The 14,456-nt window shown below is 35.3% G+C and overlaps 1 protein-coding gene across 2 annotated transcripts; it reads left to right on the top strand.

The window, feature by feature from the left end:
- The first annotated feature begins 265 nt into the window (after window positions 1-265).
- On the top strand, window positions 266-13,429 carry LOC130739728 (serine/threonine-protein kinase 1). 2 transcript variants are annotated; one of them, XM_057592111.1, is made up of 18 exons: window positions 266-1,080; window positions 1,175-1,263; window positions 1,374-1,481; window positions 1,831-1,938; window positions 2,172-2,262; window positions 3,185-3,237; window positions 4,544-4,606; window positions 5,658-5,702; window positions 7,057-7,092; window positions 8,152-8,207; window positions 8,983-9,064; window positions 9,975-10,103; window positions 10,274-10,421; window positions 11,585-11,705; window positions 12,157-12,286; window positions 12,439-12,639; window positions 12,741-12,826; window positions 13,067-13,429. In XM_057592111.1, the coding sequence occupies exons 1-18, from the start codon at window positions 303-305 to the stop codon at window positions 13,164-13,166; spliced, it is 2,424 nt and encodes an 807-aa protein (XP_057448094.1). In that variant the 5' UTR covers window positions 266-302; the 3' UTR covers window positions 13,167-13,429. The 2 variants fall into 2 exon arrangements, with proteins under 2 accessions (XP_057448094.1, XP_057448093.1); XM_057592110.1 differs by having other exon boundaries at window positions 12,061-12,286.
- The last annotated feature ends 1,027 nt before the right edge of the window (window positions 13,430-14,456 follow it).

The raw sequence follows: 14,456 nt of genomic DNA, 5'->3' as shown, positions 1-14,456 counted from the left end.
GGTACTAGTGATGAGTTTGAAACTTGGTGCCTAGATTGGAGTTTAAAGTAAATGAAAGTCATATCATGACAAGAGGTATTTCTTAAGTTTGGGGACGATCTTACCAACGCCCAACACTTTCAGAGATTAATTTTATCTCTTGAGTTTTTTGGTCCAACTTGTGACTTGTGAGCTTGTTTTTGAGAGTCCATGAGCCCAAAACTGAATACGGCCCATTCAAAGCCCACTAAGCATCACATGCATCGCGTATCAGTGGTAGCAAGTGAATTGGTAGCTTCTTCACTGTGAGTGTTACCTGAGAAATGGATCGGAACTCGTTCTCCCCCCGAACCCGGAAAACCCGACCCAAATCTGACATATACTCCACCGTCGTGGTCCATGACGACGGCGACGACGACGCCGATGCTGACCGGCGGCGGAAACCCGGAGTCACGGAAGTTCAGGACGATCCATACGCGACAATGGTGTTCAAAGACAACGGCCACGACGACGACGATGACGACGAAGATTCCTCTCTTCCTCCGCTACTCAAGCGCCTTCCCAAGGACTTCGGCGGCGGAGCAGGGCTGGACTATGAGGACGACGACGAAGACGATTACTCCGGCGACTTCGGCACCATGATCGTGAAGACTGACCGGAGCCAGCATCGCGATCGGTCTTCTTCTTCTTCCGGATTGGGTTCGCCGGCGGCGGGCTCGACCTGGAAAGCTCGGAGCTCTTCTATTTTGAATAAGTTCAGGGAAGGGGACGACGACGAACGCGACGGTGACGGCGGCGGCGAGTTTTCAACCTTCGTTGTGCGTTCGACTGTGAAATCCGTCGAGAGAGAGTCAGTGAGTGGAACCATGGTGCGGCGGACGGGAGGCGGCGGCGGCGGCGGTTCGACGATGGAGAGGGCGGTGGCGAGTATGCAGGCGGTTGGGGAGCCTGGATTCGGGAAGCAGAGGAGGGCAAGTGGATCCTCACAGAACGAGGAAGCGAAGCATCAATCGTTAACAGCCAAAGTTTCGTCGAGTTCGATTCCTGAGAGTGTTACCAGAGAGGACCCTACCACCAAGTACGAATTGCTCAATGAACTTGGTAGGTTCCCAATAGCAATTTGAGCTCTTTCCTTTTTATCTTTTGCTTGTGTTTTGCACTGCAAATTGTGGTTACAATGGGGTTTGCATTGCAGGTAAGGGGTCCTATGGAGCTGTTTACAAAGCAAGGGATTTAAGAACCTCTGAAATGGTTGCTATCAAAGTCATATCATTATCTGAAGGGGTGAGTTTCTGTTCCTTTTGGTGTCCAGATACTTGCATTCTAGTAATTATATTGATTAGACATAGTTTGAGCTGTTGTGAATGGAATCTGATAATTCTTGTGCTGATTAGGAGGAGGGATATGAGGAAATCCGGGGTGAGATTGAGATGTTACAACAGTGTAATCATCCGAATGTTGTTCGTTATCTTGGAAGCTATCATGGAGAAGAGTATCTTTGGGTGAGAAGGCTTTTCATAAACTGAACTCATTGTTCATATGGCACTACTTTTGTGAAATTCCATATAGATTTAGCTTTCCTGTGACTAGGGAACTATAATGTGTTTGAGTTTATTTGGGCTTCCTGGTGGTTATGATGATTAGCTAATGATTTGTTTAGCGATATGTGTTTGACAAATATGATCAGGCACGGGATTTTTTTCTTCTTGTTTGCCTCCCCCCTCTTTATTTTTATCCTTATATAAACTGTTCTCATCACTACTCTCTCTTGTTTATAAACTTTCTTAATACAAGTGATGTGTTTTTGCCCTTTAAGACACTGTTTCTAAATTCTGATTAAGATTTTGCCAGATAGTGATGGAATACTGTGGTGGTGGTAGTGTTGCTGATCTCATGAACGTGAATGAAGAACCACTGGATGAAGTTCAAATAGCATATATCTGTAGAGAAGCATTAAAGGTATAGTTTGATTGTCTGGGTTAGTGCTGGTGGATGTAATCATGATTATATCCTATTTGTTTATTTCTCCTTCAATATCGACCGCGGCTTTCAGCTTAAGTCTCTTGATATCTGTAAATAGAATTGGGAAAGCAGAATAATTTGTCAGAATCATTTAAACCAAGTTTTTGCTGTGCGCGTGTCATTTTTTTTTTGTATATTATTTTTCTAACATCTTCCTTAATTATCTATAGGGACTTGACTATTTGCACTCGATTTTTAAAGTTCATAGAGACATTAAAGGTGGGAATATCTTATTAACGGAACAAGGAGATGTCAAGCTAGGTGAGTACAGTAGTTGTATTTGAGTTACATCTCCTGAGTGCTCTTAATTATCAATCCTTATCAATGATTATCATTGTTTTTTTGCACATGAAAACCATAGTTACTATGCATTCAATAAGTTGTCTCCTTTTTTCCCCACATCTTAAATTAAAGTTAAATTCACCCGTCTTTTAATTTTTCCTTGAATTCTTAGTGGGCTAGTAGCAACAATGTCTTAGTTACATGATTGAGGGGGCTGATATAGTCTACTCTCCAGGTTAACTTGTTTTATGGAATGCCATCTAGAAGCTATTCTGCTTTGAAATCAGTGATTGCACATGAATACTTTCAATTCTAAATTATTACTGCAACCATAAAAGTGGTCATGTAGTTGGACATTTTATGTAGTTGACAATTAATGCTTTCTTCACCTCCTAGTTATTACCAATGTTCACTGAAAATAAAATTTGTTGGCATTCAAAATTTCACATTTAACACACGTTCTTTGTGAAGTTTAAAGTTAGAGCTCGGATATAATGCTGATGTGTTTTGAAGTCCATTTTTTCACAAATCAGTACTTGAAAAGTCTTGGATATTTTTCCTTGAACTAAATATATGAACTAATTTTGTCAAAAAAACATGTCTAGAACTTTATGAAATTTAACCATTGAAATTGCTTTATTTAATTTTTGTTCGATGCATTTCAATTTAATTGTCAGAAGAATTTTACGAGCTGGATTTCATTATGCATATCAAGGTTACAATTAATTGTGGAACATAGGCTTCTAGGTAATTGCAGGAAGATATTTTAACAGAGTATTTCTCTATGTACAAGTTCACCCTATGCTTTCTTCCTTTCTTAATTTATTGAAATATCAAAGACATTAATATTCTTGGACTTTTGACAACAGCCTGATTAAGAATCCTGTTTGATCCTGAGCAGGAGACTTTGGTGTTGCTGCCCAGCTTACAAGGACTATGTCAAAGCGCAATACGGTAGTTGTTCTGTAAACTTATTATTTGAGTTTGAATGTTATTCGGTCAGATAATATATTAAGTCAGAGATGGGAACATAGTTTTAAAAGCTCAGATACCATGCCAAAGTCATGGTGTTGATGTAAAATTATTAATTTTGGATCAAAATAGCAAAGACAAGAACAAACATTTTTTACTCACACTGTGACAATGGTAGTAAGTATCGTACGATGCACGATACGATACGTTTTTGAGGTCTAGCGATAGGAATCGTATGTGTGAATCGATTTCTCCCCTGAATCGCACTTGAATCGTTTGTATCGTATCATGAATCGCTTGTACCGTATCATGAATTGCAATTTCTCCCCTGATTATTTTGAACTTTGAAGTTTATTAAGTTGTAGGATCAAAGCATAGTTTAGCAAGTATGGAAGTACTTTGCATTTGTCATGTTATTGATGATTTTGAAGGAGATAAACACTTGCACTTTGTCATCTTGTAATTAATTATATGATACATACCATATATTTTTCATTTATGACTTATTTTTGTGTGCGTTTGTATCATACAATACATATACATAAGACGATACGATTCACGATCAGAAAATAGGTCTTTCGATTCACGATACGATTCACGATTCAACTACCATGATTGCGGTATTTCTTCTTGGAAAAATATTGAATCACAGAAAAAGTAAATAAGTGCGCCCTAAAGTGCTCAGTCTTTTCTCTTAAGAAATTGTTTTTAGACATATATTAAACATGCATCTCTGACTTCTTCTAGCTGACAAACATCTGTCCCTTAATATTAATATTTCATGTGTTTGCTTATGAAGGAATATTCTCTTTTCACCAAATTGCATCCCTAAACTGAGATGGAGATGGTTGTCCTTTGTGAATTGCATGAGTATCCTGTCAGTGGCATTGGCATTGGCTACAAGTGCATTAACCAATTAAAAATATGATTGGTTCTAGTGCTCTTTTACTCAATCTTTTGGTGCATGTAAATTAATTTGTACCATAGGACATATTAAATTCCCCATTTTAGTTTCTGCGTGCAACTTATTGTGACTTTGCACAGCTATTTTCACTCACATTATAGTTACTTCGTGAACAGGACATGCACTTGTATTCAAAATATTTTCCTATAAGAATTTGACTTCAAATGACATGCTTTTTACCTTGCCCTTGTCCTTGAGAATTTTCCTCAAGCATTCTTGAAAGTTTCATGAACTTCTAATCAAAAGCAATTAAATTGGATTGAGGTGCTTTCATTCTTTTTATCATGGCAGGACTTTTGATGTTTTAGTTTAATGTGCTTGTAGTTCATTGGAACTCCTCATTGGATGGCTCCGGAAGTCATTCAGGAAAGTCGCTATGATGGAAAGGTATTGAGCTTTCCTGAATTTGTGAACCTGGTTTTTGTATTTGTGCTCTTTTGTTGCCACTGTTCTGCTTCTCCTTGCTTTATTTTCCATTTGCCTTTCATTTTTCTTCTTCAGTAACCGGTTCTTAGGTTTGGAGAAAAAGTTGTTGTACCATTTGGATAGCAAGTCAATAACATTTATATAATTGCTTGAATAGGAATTTTATTTTAAATTAAACAAAAGATTTTTTATTTAATGGTGATCTTCAAGGTACTTCTCCTCTGTATCTCTTGACCTTCTTCAAAAATATGAAAATTTTGCTTTTAGTGCTTGCTAAGAAGGAAGTAGTATTATTGAGCACAAGTAGATGGAGGAATTGTATAGAATGGGTATCAAGATGCTGTGCATTTTTCTTATGTTAATGAATAGTAATTCAAATCATCGGAATCATGAATGCTAAGGGTTTTGACTTATTATGAGGGAAGTGGTGGTAATAAATATTAATTAATTACATTCAAAGGATGATTAAAGTTGATCACCGGTTGAAAATGTTGTTTTTTGAAAGCTTATTGAAGAAATTGCTATTGTAGTGTCTGCTATCTAGTAAAAAACTTCAGAAAAATGACTATGGAAGAACAAGCAGTCATAAAGTAAAAGAAAAAAATCTGGTTAAAGCTTAGTTGACACTGCTATATGATGACAGTACAGGCATGTGGATTGTGTCTATACTCTTCCCCTAAGGACGAGTATGGAGTTAATGGAGGAAACGGCACGTTGGAACTTTTCTATAACCATTGACTTTGTAGTTCATCTGGTACATGTTTGAAAATACTAATTTATATAGACATTACTAGGCCAGTTATGATAATTTCTAAGCTAGGTTACTTATTTATCAGGAAACATGAAATGGATCTGTAATATTTTTATTCAGTACCGTTTCTATTTATAATTTTTTATTTGAATCAAGATAAACCATAGTGTTAGAGTATAGCATTTTTAGATTATTGGACACACCTGTATATCAGTATGTGAAATGTGATATGGTTTTAATTATTTGACTTATGATTTTCAGGTAGATGTTTGGGCTCTTGGTGTGTCTGCAATTGAAATGGCCGAGGTATGTCAATTACTTATGTTTTTTATTTTATGGCTTCCAAGTAAACTGTTTTGTTGTTTTTTTCAAGTGAACTGTTAGTTTACCCAATTCGGGTCACTTTCCCCTCCTTTTTCCTCCCCCTTTTTTGCTCCCACTGTCTGTAAGATATTTACAGTTGATAAGTATTCTGCTCTGGTGTGATTCTAAGGTGGTGTGATGAACAGATTATGTTAGTTTAAGCTTACGTACCCTTCTGGGTAGCTAAAATCATCTGGGCAAATCTCCCCACCCCCCCAATTTTCTGCTTTTCTTCTTGCCCCTCTTCTGTGACGAAATGTTTATGACAATAATTTTATTTGTATTAAGGAGAAACACTCGATATTTACGTGGTTGGGTTTTCACTTCTCATCCAAAATTTTACATCTGAAAAACCATTAATAGTTTTACAACCCAAAAATCTTGAAAGTTGAACTTAAAATAAAATTATATTAATTTTAACAAATTATTCTAATTTGCTTAATGTTGTAGAGGGAGACCAAAAAGAATATGGGACCATATTGTTAAAGATGATCTCATTATCAATAATATCCCTCATAATTTAGTTTTTTATCGATCTCAATGGCGTAGTGTGATCCATATAGTCGAATACACTTAGTGGGATAAGGTTGAGGTTGTTGTTGTTGTATTCTAATTTGCTTAAATGAAATTGTTAATGATAATCAAACCCTATATATTAAATTCTCATTTTTTTTATAATCTACTTCTGTTCAATGTTCATAATACCATGTGACTTATTTCATTATGTCATTTTTTATTATAGATATGTATGTATATCCCTCTTAAATATTATTGTTTAAATTTAATTAATCATAAATTTTTAATTACCAATCGATAAAATTCTTAAAGCTATGAAATTAGAGTTCATAAATTTAAATTTTGACATATATCAATTTAATAAATACAAAATAATGGTTACTCTTAATTTACAGAATTTATTTCTAGTAAATTTTCAGATTAAAATAGTGTCATCTTCATTATTCATACATATCTCTTTTTAAAAACATTTATCTTTAAATATTTTGTCACTTACTTTTAAATTTAAAAAAATACACGTAATACCTACGATACTTCCTCGCATCCCAAAAAGTTTGAAAATTACACTTTAATAAACTTATACGAATTTATTATATTATTTTAATTAGTTATAAAAGGCCCTATTTTATAATTTGCTTTGGGCCTTAATATGCATTGGGCCAACCTTGAGCTCATGTAGAGGCTTCATTCACATGTTAGATCTCTCTCTAAGTATGCTGCATTAACAAATCTTTTCATGCTTTTATCTTATCTGCTTACATTCTGTTACCGTAATTTTCAGGGTGCTCCTCCAAGATCATCAGTGCATCCAATGAGGGTTAGTAACTTACTACTTATTTGATATTTACTGTTGTTTTATGTAACTGATATAAGTAATAACACATCACCTCTTCTCCCCATTTCTTGGAAGTTGTAAGTGATATTTTACTGGTAATTTATGTTGATGTTCGTATAATTTGCAGACGATTTATCATTTCATCCACTTCACATGTTTGTCATTTTGTTAATTAGGACTTAGGAGAAATTTTCAGTTTCTGAGTAGGTGAATCTGGAAGGATAAACAGAAGAGCATGTTAGGCGAAGATAAATGAATAGTTTTATATTGTATTTCAAACAAGATGCAAGTATAGGGAAGGATCCTTGAATATGCGGGCATTATTTTCCAATCAAACATGCTGGAGAGCACTGTTAATTGCGCACTGTCATAAGGATTTGTTTTCTTTGCTTCTATAAAAGCTTCCGAAACTAGAGCTGATCATAGGGCTATAGGCGTGGAACTGAGCCTTTATTTTGCCAAATTTTTAAAGGGCCTGAGTTTTAAATCCAACAAATTTCTATTTAAAATTAGGCCCTAACCCCAGCTGGCTATCACTTTTATCTGAAACGACAATAAAACCTGTTTCAAATAAGAATGGTACACCCAAGATTCATCAAAACCTCCAAAGGTCACACAACATGGGCCGAGTTAATTTTGCAATGTACTACCCAACCCAAAATAATTGAAAAATAGAATCTTGCCTACTTTATGACCGTTTTTTGGATTAGTACTGATTCTTAGAAAATATCAATTTTTTTCTCCTTTGCTTTTAAATGGACTACTGCTATTTGTGTTATTTGATGAACCTTTGGTAGTAAGTTTGTGATTTGTCTAAATGAACTGCAAATTGTTTGGTTGTCTTGAGGCTTCGAAAGAATTGGTAATTGACTATTGTAGCAAAAAGATGTACTGGAATACCATTTGTAAGAAGGGATCCAATGTCCGTAGTTCCTTACATTTTTATTGTTTACTTGGCATTATCTTAGTTTTCTTTCCGTTTTTCCCTTTTCCCATGTGGTAAACTGTATAATGATCTATTTTATGTTTTTTTTTCTGCAGGTTATATTCATGATATCCATCGAACCAGCTCCGATGCTTGAGGATAAAGAAAAATGGTTTGTTTCTGTAGTTTATAGTTTATACTATAATATCCTAGCTATTTTAGCATGTAATTTGTGAATCAGTGAGCTTGAAAGAGTTACTTGTTGATGATCTAGGATGCTATTTGGTTTAGAAAATCCTAGTTATCTTTTCCTTTACATTATATTTTGTGCATGTTTTGTCTTAAAGGCAGTACTGAGTCACGCTTGCTGCAATACCTTTTAATATACAATCTTTCACTTTGGTACTTAATTATGATCTTTTGACAAAAAGAAAAAAGAAAAAGAAACACAGTATTAAGTTGTCATTAAATTTAAACAGCATGTATACCGAAAGTAAGAGCCTGTCTTTAGTAAGGTGCTATTTCTAATGTGCTGCATAAAAAATACACGCTTTAAGTTATATATAAGCAATATCTTCATCATTGACTTATGTATGTTAGATTTAAAGTTTAAACAAAAACTCCATACATTTGCTGCTCTCCCTCCTTTGATTCTAAGACATTTGTTGAAATGTTAATACTCTGTCATGTTGGAGCAAGAATACTAGGTTGGTGCTTTTCTGTTAAGACGGTCTCCTTGTATTCCAAATTCATTGTATTCTACTTGTCTTGTGAAATTTCATTTTATCCCCAAAAAAAGAAAATACAAGGTTGGCGCTTTCTTTGTCTGATGGTATAAATGCATTATAATTCAGTTTATCTTAATGCTGGTTGAGATAGTGTTCCTCAGTTTAATGTCAATAAATTTATGCACGTCAATGTTTTTAAATATGATTTTTCTTTTGTAGGTCTTTATATTTCCATGATTTTGTTGCAAAGTGCCTAACCAAAGAACCTCGACTCCGCCCTACTGCATCTGAGATGTTGAAGGTATGCTTCGCCTTTGTAATATTGGTTCAGATGAAAATTTAGTGTATTAGGTGTCTTAAATTCTTTCAGAGCTATACTTGTGTACTAAGAAGTTGTAGGTAAGGACAAAAGGAGGACAACATGAAGAGATGAAGTCAATCTCTGTATTTTGGGAGATTTAGAAGCTCCTTGATAGGACAAGATGGCTAGTGGCAAGTTGGTTTCTTAGAAGCAATGTTAATAGATAATTGTTATAAATAATGCAGAGAAAAGCATACCCACTAATATGTCAGTTGGTTAAAGTTTGTGTTTGATGTTAATATATCCATCTTAATATATTCATCTTAATGTATCCTTACCATATTCTTACAACTAACTACCATCTTCAGACTCACTAAAAATAGAGTTATGTATATGGAGATTCTTGTCTCATCCATTTAGACGCATTAATTAGGATTGAGATCAATTGCTATTTTTCTTAACTAATTCTTTGTTCATTCCCCTTTTTTTTCAGTTTGATATATTTATTTTTTATTTCATCTGTTAAATAAAAGTGTAATACATGGCTCTTGTTATGACTTGAAAATAATAAATAAAAGTGTAATACATGGCTCTTGTTATGACTTGAAAATAATAATGAACAAAATGTGAGTGATTATGTTAAGTGTTTTAAATATTAAACAATAATAAGATAAAAAAGTTAAACAAAAACAATAATAACGGACTAGAGCATAGACTGGTTATGTGAAATTCCTATGTTAGTCTTTTGGTAGATGGCTGATCAGGCATGCACTTTTATTTTGGCCGCTGCTTATAATGGGTACTAGAGAAACCCAAAATGTATCTACTATCTAGTTTGCAATTGCATCTATGTTTTCTTTAATTATTGTGTATTTCCATTGAGTGAAAGTTCTTTTTTGTGGCTGCCTAGCACAAATTCTTTGAAAAATGGAAATCTGGATCTGCTGCAATGTTGCCCAAACTAGAAAAGGCAAGGCAAATCAGGGCTTCCATGGCTTTGCAGGTGCAAACTCTTCCTCCAGCTGCATCAGACGATCAGGTATGACTAAAACATATCCCTCCCCCCTCGCCCCTCTCTCTTACTCTCTTACACTCACACTCGCGCACATCTTCTAGGACCAATTCTTTTCATCTCTACCTTCTAGTTTAGGATATTTTGAAATGCAGAAATTATTTCCATGTGTAATACATATTTTTAATTTGAAGCAGCCAATGTTAGCTTCAAAACTAAATGACGAATATGGAGATACTGTTCCATCCAGACCTCATAATATGAACGTTGTGGGGGCTGCTGATCTTTCATCACATGGCACTATGAGGAAGCTGCAGAAGGTGGAAGACGTTGACACAAGTGAAGGTCTGTGTTTCTTATATCTTATTTGTAGCTCGACAGCACTTCTTTTCGAGGTTGGTTATTTTCTATTGTTAGTTGTTACTTAAAGCATGTATGATGTATCACCCTTTGTGATGGAAGAAAATGAGCTTTGAAAAGGAAGTTGGCATACAAATTCCACTTCATAGCTTGCTGAAATTGACAATGATTGGGCATACACAGAGGCCCATGTAGCTCTCAAATCTGGTTGAGCTAAGTTCTACCACCTTTGTTGCGTGGTTCTAGTGTTTTAGGAGGGTGAGGGTGAGGAGGGTGAGGTTGATAGGTCAAAAGGGTGACCCGTGTGGCTGTCCTCAAAGAGGGGCCTGTGGATGGACAAACAGAAGTATTTGCATAATTGCATTAATGAATACCTGTAGTTAGGTAATGAGTGCATGTGTGCGTGATTGTGTTGATTCTTTCAGAACTAATAGAAATATCTCTTTTATGGTGTTTGTGAAAATTATCCCATATCTTGTACCTTCTCGCTGAACCATTGTATATGGTATATGGTTTTTCCTAGATGTCATGGTTAACAATAGTTCATACTTGGATGAGTTTTATTGTGTCATTCATAATTCCAGCACTATAGTTTTTCTGCAATTTTACCAAATAATCCAGGTGTTATGAAAACTTAGACAGCCTGCTCTTCATGTCACTGAGTTGTAGACCAGTTGCTACCATGGGCACGTTATAGTCAGGGGGTACTAGGCTCAATTCTGAGCTTAATTTTCCCGAGCTCCTTTCTCTTTCATCTGCCTCATGCCTGGAGTTTGTCACTTTAAATATTAAATCCAATTGGGTTGATGTTGTCTTTGTAGTTGTTGTCACTTACCCCATGTTTGGATTGAGATAAAGAAAACAGGCAGGAAAAAAAACTTTAGAAGTTCAAATTTTCTCTTGATTGGTTGATGAGAAAATCCGAAAATGAAGAGAACAGTCTGTAAGAAAACTGTAGAAACAAAAGATTCAAAAAAATTCGCCATTTCATATTTCAAAATCTCTCCTTTCTGATTTTCTTTCCTATAATCCAAGCAACGGGTTAGATTCTAATTAATTTCATTTTCTAAAATTTATACTTGGAAAAATTTAAGTTATTTTCTTGTTTTCTTTGGTGAAATATTGTGATTTATGTGGACTATTTGCAGGCAACTTTGGCACTGTAATAGTCCATGGAGATGAATTACGCAAGGCCACACAGGATGCAGACTCTGCATTTTTCTTACCTGCTCTCACCAGTGGCACAGGAGGCAGATATTCTGACCCTGGGTACTTTTCTATTGGCTTATCTCGTGGAATGGATCTTCCATATTAGATTTTGACATGACAAAGTCCAGTGAACTTTTTGTTATCTTTCCTATTTTTGTCTATGAAGAGTGAGACAAATTTTCACCTAACCTTGTCATATGGAAATGTAATCAGAGGATCCATTCCCATTTACCTCTACCTATATTTTTCAATAAAGCTTTTTTTCTGTCATTCCCTCACCCTTAATTCAAATAGCCTTAGATTTGCAAGCTTGTAAAATGTGCATCATATGCTTGTTAGAGCCTCTGCTTCCCTTATTTCATTCCTCCCGTATCCTCATGTAGTTAGTTACCTTCTTTTGTGGATAATGTTTTAGGGTCGAGCATCTGAAAGTTGGTGACATGAACACTGCGTCTTTTAGAGGATCTAGTTCTACTACAGATACCTTAAATTCGTCTTTACCTTATGCTAGTAATTCAACTGAGGAAAACTTCAAAACAAAAGGTAGCCTTCGAGCACAAACTGGAATTGGTAGTGGTATGAGCACTAGCACATTGAAGAATGAAACAGTCAGCCGCAAAGCATTTGCTTTACAAGATAAGGTATTTTTATAATTTGATTTATGTATCTGCTGTCAAACATAATATTCTGTCTGATATCACTCCATTTGAGCAAATATTTTGCAAAAAATAACCTTATCTGTAGTCCAAGCAAGACTCATTATCTGTTGACGTGATTTTTTTTGCTATTGCAGCTTTGGTCCATTTATGCTGCTGGTAATACAGTACCCATACCATTCTTAAGGGCAACAGATATATCACCTATTGCGCTCCTTTCAGACAATGTTCTTGGTGGCGTGCGACAGGATACCAGTGGAACTGGAGCAATAGAAGCATTACAAGAGCTTTTTAGTGGTGATGGACAGTCCAAAAAGAGTCGGAGAGGAATTAATGAGGTGACTGTGTGTGTGTGTGTTTGTGCGCGACGCGCATCACATTTTTGTGCCGTGCACTACTTACGGTCACTCATATTGGTTTGCTAATTGACATGCCGCAGATGCCACTTCCTCCAAGCATTTACCAAAGATTGACATCGAGTTCTACTCTAATGAACTTGGCACAGGCTTTAGCTTACCATAAAATGTATGTCCCTTTCTTCGACTTTTGTACATGGCAAACATTTTACATCTTTTCATGTAAATTTTTCCAGTCACTTATTTGTGCAAATGCTCAAATTGGAGAACAATACATGTTTAAAAGCACATAATTTTGGGACCCTTCAGTTCTGATCTGATGATTTCTTTTTCACACCTCTTCCTAGGCGTGTATGGGTTTCTATGTAAATGTGATTGTTCTTAACCTAATTGCTTTACATGCTATTAGGTGTTATGAAGATATGCCATTGCAAGAGCTGCAAGCAACCCAGGAACAGCGGACTATCCAAAATCTCTCAGACACACTTCGGACCATTCTTCGATTGTAGATACAACTAGATAGGTGATTATATCTTATTTACATCCCAAAACCTTGTTGGTTGCAAAGATCTTAAAACTGTATCTTTTGCCATGCCATTTATATAAAAATTCTTCAAATCAACAAGGAGGTAGCAGTTGCGTTGTTTTGTTTTTACCTTTAGGTGTGTGGTCGTGACTGCTAGAAGATTAGGATTCAGTAAGCTGTAATATATTTTGTGTACATGTAAATAAATTGATTGATTAATTACAACATGATATTAGAAATTAAGAATTCCGCACGTATTTAACTTTCTATATAGTATATAATATTATATGTTTACTATATTAGAATTAGAGTACTCTATGGTATTGAAACAATGAAATTAATAAAAAAAATCTGCTAGAAGCTTTGAAATGGGAAAGAAGTCAAGAACTAAAGATAAAATAAATGTTTCGAATCCGGCATAGAATGTCTCCCTGACGATATGCTTCCAATGAATATGAACATTATGGCCAATCAAGTGATGGGACTCTCAAAACAAAAGAGTCCAACAACGACTTCCGAATATGACTCAACTTGATGTTGGGTTGTTGACTACACATTCCTTTGAATCCTAGTAACATCATTAGGAGACACCTGTTCCTCGGATGCATCATTCATCAAGATGGGGGGTTCATTCTTCTCTTCACAATTGCTATGGATTTGCCAACTCTGTAAAAAAAACCTAATTAATTCATTTCTAGCTCGCCACCGCCAGTTCAGAGTAAAACCAAAAATCACACACCAAGGAACTTCATGCTAATAGTCGCTCAAGAGTAAAACGATCATTCTCATCATCATTTTCTATTATAAATATGCATTTTATAAAAATACAATACTTGTTTTTTTTTTATTTCTTAACAAATTCAATATTTTAAGCACCAAAAAAAAATTTCTTAACAAAAATTTCAAGGGAAAATACACACTGCTATTTAAAATATATATATATATATATATATATATATATATATATTTGACACTGAATAAAAGGGGTACCAAGAATAATATAGTTTTTTTTCTCAAATGGGGGGTACCAAGATAGAATATTATGATTTCATGTTTGTAATGATGCATTGTCAAGGCGCATTCCATCATTTTCTTTAGAACAAACCAATACAATGGCTGTGACTGTGAGGATGTACACCAAATGTGCAGATATCTGACTCCTCCTGATAAATGAATCCACATGTTACTTAAAGAAACCAAGGAATGCTCCCTTCGTCCTGTGATTGAAATATGTGCAGACAAATTTCTTACATCACTATAGAAGTCGCACATA

The sequence above is a fragment of the Lotus japonicus genome, chromosome 2 (assembly GCF_012489685.1).
Source record: "Lotus japonicus ecotype B-129 chromosome 2, LjGifu_v1.2".
NCBI lineage: Eukaryota > Viridiplantae > Streptophyta > Magnoliopsida > Fabales > Fabaceae > Lotus > Lotus japonicus.
Note: the sequence above shows the minus strand (reverse complement) of the source record. Positions and strands in the feature narration are given on the sequence as shown.

Excerpts from the sequence above, each read along its gene's own strand:
- LOC130739728 (XM_057592110.1), top strand. The coding sequence starts at position 303 with ATGGATCGGAACTCGTTCTCCCCCCGAACCCGGAAAACCCGACCCAAA. Across the intron at positions 4,607-5,657 it reads AAAGTCGCTATGATGGAAAG|GTAGATGTTTGGGCTCTTGG; the intron begins GTATTGAGCTTT and ends TATGATTTTCAG. Across the intron at positions 12,827-13,066 it reads GCTTTAGCTTACCATAAAAT|GTGTTATGAAGATATGCCAT; the intron begins GTATGTCCCTTT and ends ACATGCTATTAG.